At 42.3% G+C, this 15,082-nt stretch overlaps 1 protein-coding gene across 1 annotated transcript in view; it reads left to right on the plus strand.

The window, feature by feature from the left end:
- LOC138287232 (uncharacterized) overlaps positions 1–15,082 on the plus strand; it is a 146,442-nt gene that overhangs the window by 109,325 nt on the left and 22,035 nt on the right. The window contains exon 5 of the mRNA XM_069227619.1: positions 9,301–9,378. Within this exon, the coding sequence (XP_069083720.1) occupies positions 9,301–9,378 (78 nt within the window). The remainder of the gene's footprint in view (positions 1–9,300; positions 9,379–15,082) is intronic.

Consider the following 15,082-nt stretch of genomic DNA (forward strand, 5'->3'; position numbering starts at 1 on the left):
TACTTACCTGATTTTGGTTTGTGTGTATATTTTGTGCATTTTACTTACCTCCTAAGGGAGTATATCCATGAGATACTTTTGGCATATTGTCACTAAAATAAAATACCTTTATTTTGAGTAACTCTGAGTATTGTGTTTCTTATGATATAGTGATAAGTGATATAAGTGGTATAGTAGGAGCTTTGCATGTCTCCTAGTTCAGTTTAAGCTGCTCTGCTATAGCTACCTCTATCAGCCTAAGCTGCTAGAACAATACTAATCTACTAATAAGGGATAACTGGACCTGACACAAGGTGTAAGTACCACAAGGTACCCACTATAAGCAAGGCCAGCCTCCTACAATTATCATGGCTGCGCATCACCTGACAGCACAAAAACTCATGGCATTAGAATACAGCAAAACAGTAGCTGGAATGCACATAAGGGGAATCATCACAAAGAGAGCGTCTGGCAAATTAAGCACACAGACTCGCCCACATACCCTCCTAGTTGCACATGACCTGAATCCACCTTGCTAACTGAGCGCTGTGGCATAAAACGCCACGATTCACCAATACTATCTCATGCGCAAGAGAGGTGCCTCTTCTTCCCAATACGAGTAGGATCGGGGACCTCTGGTGAGGGCGGCCACCGTGCCTATCCTTGAAAGAGGCTCCACTGCCCTCGGGGGATCTGGGGCTTTCCCTGCTGCACCCGACCCGGTGCAGAGCAGTTCGCTGTCCCGGGCTGCGGCGGTGAGCGTGGTCCAGAAGCAGTTCCTATTGGTGCCCCGGGGGCACTTTCCGACACGTTCTTGTCCCCAGGGGGCCAGATGGAAGGTGCGCATCGCGCAATTTACAAATTAGTCAACCAACTTGGGCCGCAGCATATATTTAGAACAGCGCTCACAAAGTGCTAACAAATAAAAGAATGAGTGCTCTCAAGGCTCTCAGGGCATAAAGTCAAGCACTCTTCCGGTTCTTCTGCTCCAGCACAGCACTATCCTCGCGCTGAAAAGCCAAAGGTTGCAGGAGGCAGGGGCCACAACACGCAGCCACTGGAGGACACAAATGTAGCACAGGGCTGTAGGGCCCAAAAGAAGGCCAGCACAAGGGGGATGCAGCCAGTGGCAGTTCCTCCTAGTGATCCAGCAGGTCACAGATCAGCACAGCAGCAGCAGTACAAGGCGGTTCCTGGTGAGTCCCTCCAGCAGCATTATGTGTCCATATCCTTAAGATGTTTCTTGTGCACTTTTCATGGGGAAAATCCCCTGTACTTATACTCAGTTTTGCAAGGCACTCACAAAGAGGGGAAGAAGAGGTTCCAACCAGCTACAGCTGGTTCTAGGAGTGCCCCCTCTCTCCTCCAGCACAGGCTCCAGACATCAGTTGGGGGGTAAACTAGCCCTTTATGTGAGGCCAGGGCACAGACTTTACAGATGTAAGTGTGCCCCTCCTCCACTTCTCTCAGAACAGAAAGACCATTCCAAATGCAGATGTATCTCTGTCACACCTCCACCCTCCCTGTGTACAGGCAGTCTGAAAAGTATGCACAAAGCCAAGCTGTCACTCTGCCCCCGGCACAGAGAAGAATCAATCTGCAAAACATAAGCACAGAGAAACGCTCACTTTCTAGAAGTGGCATTTCTCTAATGGTAATAAACAACTCACCTACGCCAGTAAGCAGCATTTCTCACTACCATTACAACCATACCAAACATGCATAAGCTACCCCTCATAAATCGGACAATACCCCCTAGTCATAAGGCAGGGCATTTCCAATGCAATCCTATGAGCAAGGCAGTGCTCACATCAGTGAGAAACCAAATAGGCTGTGTGTCACTACCAGGACAGGCCCCACAACCAGGCACATGTCCTGCCTTTTACATACATAGCATACCTGCCCAAAGGGCTAACTAGGGCCTACCTTAGGGGTGACTTACATGCAGTAAAATGGGAGTTCTTGGCCTAACAAGTAAATTTAGATGCCAGGTCTCTGTGGCAGGAAATTGCGCATTCAGGCCCTGCGCTAGCAGACCTGAGACAGGTTTGAAAGGCTACTTCAGTGGGTGGCTCAAGCAGCGATGCAGGCCCACTAGTAGCATTTCGTTTACAGGCCCTGGGCATAGGGATACCACTGTACAAGGGACTTACAGGTAAATTAAATGTGCCAACTAGGTGTAAGCCAATCATACCAACTTTAGTATTGAGAGCACCTGCACTTTAGCACTGATCAGCAGTGATAAAGTGTTCAGAGTCCTAGAGCCAACAGCAAGAGGTCAGAACAAATAGGAGAAAGGAGGCAAAAAGTTTGGGGATGACCCTGCAAAATGGGCCAAGTACAACAATGACATTCTTTTCTGAGCTGTCTATCATCTGAGAAAAAAGGACGGTGTATGCCTTTCCAAAATGCCCTGGAGTCCCCGAGTTGTGGAGCAGCTTGCAAATCTTTCCATGCCTGCCGCCTATTTCCTGGTTCCTCTCATCTAAAACCAACTTGTTTATAAGCCTAGCCTGTCTAATATCTTCTATTTTGTGAGGCATTGCTTTGTATATCACTTTTATTTGTTTCAGAGCAGCAGTACAGGTGGTGTTAGACTATTTTTATAGGGGAAGATCATTTTGTATTTTCTTGATAACCAAAATGTTAGATACCTTTTTACAGAGGCCATCAAAACTTTCTAGGACATCGCAAGCCTTTGTCTCACAAATAAACAGCACATGACTTCAGGTTCCTTTGTAATAATTAGCTCCTCAAAAAATGTATTATGGCCTAGGTTTTCACATTTACCATTGTTTATAGAAAACTGTAAATCAGGGGAGCAGCTGGACATTTGTGATTTGACCTGGGGGACATTTTAAACTTAACAGCAATAGAACTGTGATCACTAAAACTGGAAGAAAAAATAGGCAATTCCTGAATGCAAGGGGCTATATGTGATGACCACAAAATGAAATCAATTGTGGATACTTTACCTGTAACATCTAAAAAAAAACAAGAAAATAATAGTTTTAACATTTGAAAGGAAGGGGAACACAAAGCTCTTCAACTTTTAAATTACTAATTCTTAAAGAAATGAGGACCCGTAGACCCCCACCTTTGGTCGGCCTGATGTGGAGGGCGCAGCTGCTACACAAAAGTATTGAAAACCATTGACATGGAAAACTTCAAGGACCCAGGTCCCTTGCAAGCACACTATGGGGTGGTTATCACGACCCTGGTGGTCTTAAGACCGCCAGGGCCACTGTGGCGTTCGGACCGCTGCCAATAAGGATATGCCGGTCTGACCGTGACATTATGACTGTGTCAGTAGTGCCACAGTTGGTCTGCCAGATTTCAAATTTGTGTCAGTCTGGCTGTGCTAGCGGTCCTAATCCGCCAGGGCAGCACTGTTTGGATTACAAGTCTCTTCTCTGCCAGTGATTACATGGCGGTAGCACCGCCATGTAATGGCCGGCAGAGACAGGGTGCAGGGGATGGCTGGTAGAGGCAGAGTACAGGAGTAGCGCAACGGTCAGACTGCCATCACAGCCAGATTATGAGTTTTCGTCAGTCTGGCAGTGCTGGAGGTCCTAACCTGCCAGTGCAGCGCTGCAAGAAGTGCTGCCCTGGGGATTACGAATCTCCTCTCGGCTAGTGATTACATGATGGTAGCACCACCATTTAATGGCCGGCGGAGATGGGGTGCATGGGATGGCTGGTGGAGATAGGGTGGGGCCAATTTCGATGTTCACTGTCTGCTGTGTGTGTGTGTGTGTGTGTGTGTGTGTGTGTGTTTTCACCAAAATATCCCACCCCCCCAAAAGAAAACGAGAAAACTGGTTGTGCTGTGCTGACAGAAATAAGCTGACATGTCCTAGTTGGTGAATGTCGTGATGGTGGTTGTGGTCCATATCTTAGTACGATTTCTCAGTCTTTGTGTGGGTTGCAGGAAACACATATCTCCCCTGGAGGCTTCAACCTGGCTTTTGCTCACCAACTGGAGAGCTTGGGTTGGATTCTAGCCAAGGGGTGTCCTTCATTAATGCTTGCTCATCATCAAACAACACAGGGTTGTCCCTGGCACCTTCAGTGTTGGTTTCCACAGCCATCAGAATGCGTGCATCATGTCCAGTGGAGCTTGTTGGGTGCTCCCTTAGGTTCTTAATTATAGATATGCTTATGGTTACTCTTTCATGGTTCCTTTCAGCTGTGATCATTGTGCCATTCTGGGCTATAATAATTCTCTTCTGCGAGTAACATAGTCATTGTGGAGGCACCTTCTTGATTCAGTTTCTTCAGTCATGCTGGCTGGGGGAAGGAGTCCATTCAGGAGTGTGTATCTCCAACATCTCGTTCAAACATAATTGATGCGGGTGTACATTTGGTGGGGCTGTACGAGGCATTGAAATCTATTTTCAGGACATTGTGTACTGCCCATTTCAACTCCATTTGTTGTACCAGTCCAATGTGCATAGTTTCCTTTGCCTTCCAGCAAATGTTTTCCTCACTGGTGACAAGTAGTGCTCTACACATCCAAATTATATTACATGATTTGTGGTGCGCATTGCACAATCTTCCTCTGTTTATTGTTTAATGTGTGTAGGTAGTCGTGAAAATATCTCCTCTGGAATTATTGACCATTGTCAGTTTCCATTATTTGTGGAATTTCATTGTTAGCTGGTTTTGTAAAGACTCAAAAGCAGTGGATGACAACATTTCTACTGCTGGGTATTTAGTGCACACATCAATTGATACCAACAGATAATGAACATCTAGGGGTCATCCAAAAATCTGAGCTCAGTTTGGTTCATGGCTCACGTGTTTCTCTTAAGGGATGATGGATCCATTGCCAATCACCTGCCACAGAAAGCATTTGGTTATGAGACCTTCTACCAGTCTATTAATGTCGAGGACAGAACAGTTTCCTTTAGTCATTTCCACCATTCCTTGACATCCTCAATGAGCCATATGCACTGTCCAATGATACCGGAATAGTGATTAAAATTCCTCTAAAACTAATACTATCTACATTGATTAATAGTTCAAATCTTATTTTCCCCATAAGACCCTCAAAGTAGCTCAGTTCACTGCATACCAATGTCAGCCTCAAGCATTCATGCGTCATGCAAATGAACAGCAACAGTCCCCATAAAATGGTGTATTTTTACCCTTCCTTCTCAAATTGTCACGTAAATGTCTTGCGATGCACACGGCCAAATCAGCTCCCATGTGGCTGTGCAATGTTTTCAGGAGCTGCAACTTTTCAATTCCTTCCCCTTGCCCTCAGTCGCCAAAGAAAATTAATTCCTATACAGATTCACCTGAGTGCAGGTGCAATAGCAAAACTCCATTTGTCATAAATGACTAAAATAATTAGTCAGTAGCTGCTGAATGTGGTCTGAGAAACAGGTAAATGCCACAATAATCATTGGGAAGGAGGGATGACGTGATGTTCCTCTTTTAAGTCGTAAAAGATTTTTCAAACAACTAAAGCTAATTTTAGCCAGACCCAAAACTGATTTTTCTAAACATTTTTTTACAAGATATGACAGAATTAAACAAATAAAGGACTGAGTGAAATTACATATTAAAGTCTTTCTAATTGAAATTGTCCAAATCTCTCCTCGGTGATGTTCTTTCTTTCATGGATTACAAAAGCAGAGTACACTTCGAAATGGTGAACCTATTATTAGTCAGTTACAGATAAAAGAATGTGCCATTTTGGTTGGTAATTATACATTAGAAAAAGAAGCACTTTAAGGACCAGATTTACCAGTTTGTCACACAGCGCACTGCAGCACCCACACATGCTGTGCTGCATGAGCAGAGAGCAAGAGAGCGCCATATTTACAGAACTATGGCACTCTCCTCCCCTTCCATAAAACCTGCGCAGAAATGTGCAGCCGTGTGCCACGGACACACCTTTGCACTATAGTGCAAGGGTGTCTTTGTGAGTCTAGCAGTGGTTTGGTACTGGAAGGATACCCCTCCAGTAAAAATACTATGTTGAGACAAACTTTACAGATTTTTCACACTTTATATGTGTGCTGTACAGTGCAGCACACATGCACAGTCAGAAAATGAAGAGAAAAAAAGCATTTCTCCTTCATAGTGCCTATCTGAAATGGGCTCTATGTTCTGACTCTAAACATTGTGCCCTTTTTTAAGTAAATAGAGATTAGCGTCAGAAACCTTGATTGGTTGCGTGGGAATGCCCATGCGCCACCCACAGTACGCCCTCTTGGTGCTAAGTAATGCAAAGCAGCGCTGAGAGCTGCTTCGAGCTATTTTGAGTGAAAGTACATTAGTGAAAAAAGATTTAGTGTTGTTTTGAGTCCCTTTTGTGATGCAAACATGGCACTAAAACTTAGTAAATAGACCTCTAGGGCACAGATTCTGAGAGGTGACAGGTAATGGAGTGCAGCAGCCACAAATGCTGCGCTGCGTTACAAGGAGAGCAGGACAGTGCCATATTCACATAAATATGGCACTCCTCCCCCTCCTTCTAGCGCCGGCACTGATTTCAGCTGCTGTGTGCCATGCACACACCTTAACGCCATAGTGCTAGGGTTTGTGGGTGAGTCTAGCATAGCTTTTGTACAGCCTTCCTGTACAAAATACTATGCGTAGGCCAGTAAAAAAGATTGCCCTGGTTTTTATGTGTGCTATATAGTGCAGCATACATTCAAAGTAAGAAAAACACGGAGAAATGAAAACATTTCTCCGTTTAATGCCTGCTTTTCAGCTGCATTAATTTTTGGCACTAAACCCTGTCTACTGATGTTTCAGAGTAGGGTTTAGCATCCAAAAGTATGGGTGTTAGCACAGGCACACCTATGTTCGACCCATGTAACGCCCCCTTAACGCAAATTAATGCAAATAAACGTTCCATGTTGCTTTGTGTTACTTTTCTATACAAATCAATGCAGATACCAATTTGTGTTGTTTTCTGAATCCCCAAAAAGGTTTAGTGTTGGTTTAGCATTACAGAAGTAATGCTAACCTGATGCTAAACCCTTGAGAATCTGGGCATAAAGGTATTAATAATAGCAAACGTGGTGTGGTGAGCTCAAGCTTATGTTCCATAGCTGAGACCAGGAAAAGTCAAATGGGCTTTCTTGTATGCTCGAAGGCGCTCTGAATAAAGATGGCCTCTTGAAAAATTAGATTAAACTTGAATACATCTTTTGACTGAACAATAGAAACAGGGATGTAATGATATGTAGGTATGTGACCTTTCAAACGAGCTTGTGAACTTTCAAACAAAGAGAACTGATTTTTAATCCCTGCTTCCCAACTTGACTATTATGCGTTTTCCCTGGTAAATTACATCATCTCCATTTATGAGAGTTCACTTATTTGCCCAAATGTGGAGTAATTTAAAGTAGGCTAACTCCTAGTACTGAATACTAGATTAAGAAGCACTGCCAAAGCAAATATTTCTGGTGTTGGCCACCAGCCTTTTGACAATTCTAGTTTTGTCATGGTTTTTGGAAAACATTAACATTTGGGAAGCAGCCGGGCCTTCATCTACCTAAAAGAAACAAAAATTGGCTAAAAGCAAAAATGTTTTTGTCTCAAATTACCATAGTACTCCCAGAAACTGAAGGGAACTACTTTCTATGTGCTCGTTGTGAAAGGGCAGTATGACGTAACTCATAGATGAGTCAGCCAGTGGCTGATGTGTGTTGGTGCATTGCCACTTGATGCACGCTGGAGGGCATGGAAGAAAAATGTGAATGAGAACCACAGACTAATCAATGAAGTCTGGCTGAAAACTTCCATAAGTAACTATGTTATACACCTAATTTTATTGAAATCAAAAGGTCTTGGTTGACACACCCGAAAAGCCAACTAGTCAGACACTAGCTGCCAGCCTCAAGAAAGAAAGAAAGGAAAAAAGAAAGAAAAGACAAAAAGGAAAGCAAGAACAAAAAGGAACAAAAGAAAGAAAGCAAGAAATAAGGAGGTAAAAAGGGAAGAAAAAGAAAGAAGAGAAAAAGAAGAACAAATGGAAGGAGGAAAAAAGAAGGTAGTAAAGAAGAAGCAAAGAAGAAATGAAAGAATAGAGAAAAGGGAAAGAAGAAAGAAAAAGGAAAGGAAAGAAGAAATAAAGGAAAGAAAGAACAAAGAAAAAAGAAAAAAGAAAAAGAAAGAAGGAAGAAAAAGCAAGGAAAAAGGAGGAAGGAAAAATGAAAGAAGGGAAAGATTGAAAGAGAAAGAAAGAAAGAAGGAAAGTGAGGAAGGAGGGAAGGAAGGAAAACAAACATAGTTGGAAAGATAGAGCACACTCATGAGCTTATATTCAGATTTTGTGTGAGCTGCTTCATTTTTAGGGTCGAGCCTGCGTTGCATGCGCTCGCGCATGCGTATCACAGCGAGACGCTTTATTTAGAAAAGGGCTCGGAGTCCTGTCGACGTCACATCAGTGTTTTCCATTGGTTAGTGGGCTTGCCTATTAAAATCTGCTTGCTTTCATTAGTCGAAGGCATGCATACGTCATGCCTTTTCCGGTGGCTAGCCCTCCTCGAGCGCATCGACCAAGTACAGAAAACATGCGAGGCTCGCTGTTTTCTGTCCGGCTCGTGGACTACTTTTTCTCTAATTTAGTGGCGCGATTTCGCTTGGCAGAAGTCGAGCACTTTACATAGTTAAATGCACTTTTTCGGCTTACGTACATAAATGCACTTTTGCCGATAGGTGAAAAGTCGGGTTAGGAGTTTACAATGCTATCAGCTCGAACATGAGCAAACGCGAGACCCGTTGCATTGCAAATGCTTGTTAGTACTATTGTCTTTCAAAAGGCTCTGTTCTCCACAGCTTTTTCAGGCTAGTGAAATAGCAACAGCCAGAAAGCTTACTCCAAAAGGAATTTAAACAGCATTAGCAGGAAACAGGAAATGATAAAGCTGGAATGTACCCTGTACATCATAAGCGTCCTGCTTAGGCATCAGCCTCTAAACACAAAGTCAAGACTAAACCAATTATAAAGTAAAAACAAAAACACAGGCACTGCAGGGAACTACCTTGTGTGTGGATCGTTGTGAGAGAGCAAAATACAATCACACAAACTGAAGTTTACCACTGACTTAAGTAGGCTGACTCAATGCCCTATGCTGTATGCTGGAGCCGGAGGAAGTAACATGTGAATGACACAACAGTAGGCCAATGGATGAGGAGTTGTTGCTGAAAGCCCCTTTAAGTAAGTATATTGTATGCATACTTTTAGTAAAATCAAAAGGTCTTGGTTAACGGCAGACCTAAAAATGGGCTTTTACATTCAGTGTGTCACTAAGACCAAACCATGTTATTAGTAATGATTTGCTGCTTGTTCTACAGAGTGCAGTTCCAGTTTCCTCAAGTGAAAGTGGAGAAGGCAGCGCATTGAGGAAACTTCTGTGCTTGCTTCACGCGTTGGTAAGTAACATGTGGTGCTCTCATGATTTGGGTGTGATAACAATGTATCAATTACTTGAAGTCATGAATTGTTACCTGCTGAAGGGTTATGGGGTTATGTCATGGAAAGCCATAAATATGCTTTAAGACATGTACAGCAACATTTGGTTGTGTAAAAAAAATAGGACTTCCTTTTTAGTGTGTTCCTCATAAAGATCAAGCGCTCAAGCAGCTCTGGTCATCATTCCTGGGAGTGGGATAGCGCCCAGATTGTATAAGGCTAACAGACCTAACAACTTGCATGGTGCCTCCTGGGGTCACATAATATTGGCTTTCATCAAACTGTGAAGAGCCAATATCAGGAGCAGCGGGCTGGAAATCCTTATACTGAAGGGGGTCTCCATCTTATCTTTGGAGGCTTCTGTAAGGCTTTGGTGTATAAATGATCACAATGCTGTAAACATTTTGATGTGTGCAACTTTATTTGAACTTAGCATACTAGTACCTTCCTCCATTACATTTAGATTAATTCTTTATTAAAATATGTATAATTTGTTGTAGGTATTGCTAACGTGCACAGGTCAAACTGAATTGCATTTAGGTGCCGTTAACACATTCCAAAGTGTAGCCACTTAAACCGCTCTGCACCTAACACCACCACCACACTGATGCAGACATGAACTTTTGAGCATTCACAACCCAGATAGATCCACACATTTCATAATTACACCAAGACATCAATGTGAATGCAATATGCATTCCTCACAATTTCCCACCCACTTCTTTTGTCACATAGCCTTTGTCAAAGATTCGAGACTCCCCCACTTCTTTCTCTCCACCCAATAACTTCCACCCCCTCATTCTCATCCAGAGACTCTACTCCTGTCTAAGATAATTTGTCCATCCCAGCCTATCAGTTCTCAGACACTCATTTTTCTATCCCCTCTGTCAATCTGTCCTCCACACCTAAGACCCCTTCTCTATAGAATAATTTGAAAAGTTATAAAATTCCTTTTCGAACAGCAATCCACAAATTCATCTTTTTAAAAGACAGGCCTCAATGAGATTCCGATGGGCTTATTTTCTTCTAACGAGAAGATCACCACCTCCACACTGAGCAACCTATTTTCCAACTGTAGGGTGGTGGGTGAAAATTGGACTGAGCTTGCAAACTCTATACCAAACTGTCCTTTTTAGATTTTATTATTGCAAATAAGCACTGCCTGCTAGTCGATGTCCCCAATCAGTTGAATAGTCAGACCATTCTTAAATTTTCCTTTCCATGACCGTCTCAAAGCTACAATAATCGACCTATCAAAAAAGAATGAAAATATGATTACCAAATACCAGAAATGTAAATATCAACAAACTTGCCTCACACATTCCATCAAATTTCTTTACACAAAAAGCTGATTATAATGTTAATCTTGTACCTAGTACACTGGCCCAATTTTATCAATCTCTTCTTCGCTTAAGGAAGGTTCACGAACTGCCTGAAATTATAGCAGGCCACCTTTGCTGACCTTGTGACTTTGAAAGATCCATCCAGTCTGTTGCCTCACCTGTCTCGTTTAAGAATTATGCAAACACATAGCTGTAAGACTTGGTAAATAAAAACAACCTACTGTACAATCTACAATCTGGATTCAAAGCTGGTCACAGCAATAAAAAAAAAACATTTTGTAAAATGTGATTCCCACATACTGAGTCTATTTGATCTATAAGTGGCTTTTGATACTACCAGACACAACATACTGTTTCAAAGTTATGGGATGGCATTGTTTGCAATGGCAAGGGGCTGAGCATATTTGCTTCATACATCACCAGCATATTTTAACAGATCATGCTGAGCAGCTCTTTCTAAAAAGTATTTCATATATTACAAAGAGTAATTCATACTTCCATTGTAGCTTATGCTACTTTTAAAATCTGTCTGAAAATCCTGGGTGGTCTTATAAAGAACTTAGACTTTTTATATCATTGATAGGATGCGAACACCCAACTTTACTTCAATGTCTCCTCCTCTGGTAACATCTTCCTTTTGGCAAAAACTCTAGAAAATATCTGCGTCATTTCTATTCAAATGTGGCTGGGTTAGAGATGAACTAGCGAGAGTGGGCCTTATGGCCACAAAGTGCTTCTTCTGTGCCTCCTGGTGTCATTCCCAAAGAACATGTCCCAATGTGTAATTGCTTCAAATATGGAAGAGGACCAATCCAACACACTGGAGTGAAAATGACAGTGATTTAGGTACCTCTCCGAGGCCACATTTTGGGAGAACATGATGACAGATCGAGGAGTGAGTAAGCCTGACCAGAGAACTGGAGGTGGTGTTGCCACTGGATGAGACAGGGCCCAGAGAGCCCCAGTAGAGGAGACAGCCTGACTGCACCTCACCACCAGGAGACAACGGAGCAAGTTGTTGGTGGTGAGTTGGAGTGGCCCCATTCTGGGACAATGCTTTTGACAAGGAAACCATCTCAATCATACACTGAATTAAATAGGAAAATTATGGAATTTGTCTGGGGTGGAAGAGGATCACGATATCCGCAAGCATATTGTACCTCCCTTGAAAGGAGGGAGTATTCACCTTCTGTGACTTAGAGGCCCACTACAAGCATCCCAACTTGCAGTGTTTGCTGATCATCATGAAAAATAAAAATGGGAGACTGTGGAGGACGTAGACGACTGATTGAACTCGCCCTAGCAGGTGAATCTTCTGGTCTGAATTAGTACTAAAGTAAGTCAGGGATCATCCAAACTTGGTCCTTCTGTGGTCTGGAGAGACACTTTTCACGTGCCCACTCCCCTTAAACTCTTTGTGAGGCACTCCTTTCAAATTCTGTAAGATTACACCAAAGATATATAAAACATAAATGAAGCAATGTTGAAAGATGTAGGTCAGCTACTTCATGAATCACAGCTACTTAATGTTGAACTCTCGAAACGAGAATTGGCCATTGGCCCTTCTCCTCTTCTTGAGATGCTGAGATTGAAGGATCAGCTTCACGATGTGGCATAGACTAAACAGTGATTGTATATATGTTTGCAACTTATTGGTTTACATTTATTCTAACTTACTGCCCACAAGGTCAAGCAAAGTACTTTCTCTTAGAATTCAGTCAATCAATTGTTTCAGCCGACCTGGACGCAGCAGATGTAATTTTCCGTGGTGACTTTAACATTTAAATTGATCTAGACGAGTGTGGCAAAGCAAAAACGTGTTTAGAAACATTTTTACAAACCCTGTGGCGCAGAGCAACGCAGCAAGTGACCTTGTTGTGCTGCACTGCGTGACAGGGAAAGGGCAGAAATGCACCGTTTTTACAAGATTTCTGTCCTTCCCCCTGAGCTGGAGCTAAATTTGCTGCCTAGTAGTAGTTCTTGTGCAGGAAGGTGCACCTTCCTGCACAAAAACAATCCTGGGATGCATTTTCCTCTTTCTATGTAGGTTGCGGAATGCAGCACACATAGAAAGAGGAAACGAGGAGAAATAAAGATATTTCTCCTCGTTGCACCTGCCCTGGGAAGACTTACAGTGAGGCACCGGTGAAACATGGGGCTTGTGAATGTGCCTTTCAATAAGCCTGACGCAATCGATTAAAAAGCTCATATGTTTTGCAGGACATTGCCTTCACTATTCTATTACAAATGGAAACTTTCTAAATATTTTAGAGATTATTCCCATTGTGTGGACAGACAGCTCACTACCTTACTTCAGCAGAAGCAAGTTTAAAAACAATAGGAAACAAATAATTCCAGTGTTAAGTGTCGAAATAGGCATTTTCCAGCATCTCTCAAAAACATCAATAATTAGATAGCTGAATTAACTGCATCTTTAATTACAGCAGATGTAAACACAGCTATTAAAGGCATCAATGTAATGGTTGATAGAAGTAGAAGAAAATAAGGAGGCAGCACTATTCAGGATGATATCACACTTTGGCAAAATTAAAAAAACAGCAGCGTGGTACACTGTGATTTTAAAGTCAAATAAATGGGTTTGCAGGGCCTCAGAAAGGAGCGGGTGGAAAGAGGTTGATCCTCAAAAGAAAGTAGCCTACAACAAAGCTTTAAATAAATACAAGAAATGGGTGAAGAAATCTAAAGTGACCTTACATGCATCTAGAACTGTGCCGGCATAACTGTGGATAATAGTTCTAAAGAGTTGTTTTAAATTGTAAATGAATTATATAACCCCAATTGCTACATTACTCAATTATACCCACAGTAGAAATATGTGACTCCTTAAACTCTTACTGCTCAGAAGAAACATAATCTGCTCGTCCATTCATAAACATGAGGTAACACAATGCTACTTTAGGCTCTTCAAACAGGTAAAATAAGGAAAATGTATGTCAGTCTCAATAGATTAAATATGTCATATAGCTACAAGGGTAAAATCGGGATCCCTTTTAGACCCATGACCAGCTCGAATATTCCAGTAAGTCACTGAGAAAATAGCTCCTAAACTTCAAGAGATCATTAACTGCTCAATGTAACTTGGGTCATTCTGATGGACAGGGCAAAAGCTGATGATACACCAAGACTTAAAAAACTGTCAGCTGATCCAACCATACAAAGCAATCTTTGGCCTATTTCGTTGTTGTTTATTTGAAAAGGAGCAGAAAAAGTGTGACTGAGCAATTGTCTGTATTTATCAGCAAGAAAAATGTGTTGGATGTACAGCATCCATTTTAGAGACATCCTCACTACTTTTCATCCATCACCCTTACGTCTCACCCATCATTCTTACTTCTCATCCCTACATCTCATCCCTACTTCCCAGATCCCTCATCCCTACTTCTTATCCATCATATCTACTTCTAATTCTTATTTCTCATCCATACCTCACAACCATCATCCTTACTTATCATATCTCAACCCTGCTTCTCATTTCTACTTCTCATATATCACCCGTACTTCTCATCCATCATCTCTACATGATCCCTACTTCTCATCCATCATTCCTACTTCCCAGCCATCATCCCGTCTTCTCATCCCTTCTTCTCATTCATCTCTACTTCACATCCACCATCCCTACTTCTCATCCATCATCCCTACTTCTCATCCATCATTCTTACTTCTCATCCCTACTCCTCATTCATCATTCCTTCTTCTCATCCCTGATCCCCACATCTTAGCCATCTTCCCTACTTCTCATCCATCATTCTTATTTCTCATCCCTACTTCTCATTCATCATCCATATTTCTCATCCATCATCCCTACTTCTCATCCATCACTTTCTGCTTCTTATACAACATGCCTACTTTTCATCCCTCATTCTTACTTCTCATCCCTGGTTTTCATCCATCATCCATACTTCTCATCCATCATCCCTACTTCTAATCCATCATCCCTACTTTTCATCATCATCCCTACTTTTCAACCATCATTCTTACTTCTCATCCCTACTTCTCATCCGACATCCCTACTTCTTATACCTAATTCTCATTCATCACCACTGCTTCTCTTCCATCATTCTTAGTTTTAATCCTTACTTCTCAATCATCATCCCTCCTTCTCATACCTACATCTCATTCCTATGTCTCATCCATCACCCCTACTTCTTGTCAGAGTCACCAGATCCTCGGGGTCCGTGCATGTTCCCAACACTTCCACCACAAGACAGCTCCAATACTCTGATTAGATTTATCACAGAGTCTAAGAGAGTCCAAGTGGGGAAAAGGGGATTAGGACGGGAACAGCTGGGAAGGAGACCTG

This window comes from Pleurodeles waltl, chromosome 1_1 (genome assembly GCF_031143425.1).
Source record: "Pleurodeles waltl isolate 20211129_DDA chromosome 1_1, aPleWal1.hap1.20221129, whole genome shotgun sequence".
Classification (NCBI taxonomy): Eukaryota; Metazoa; Chordata; class Amphibia; order Caudata; family Salamandridae; genus Pleurodeles; species Pleurodeles waltl.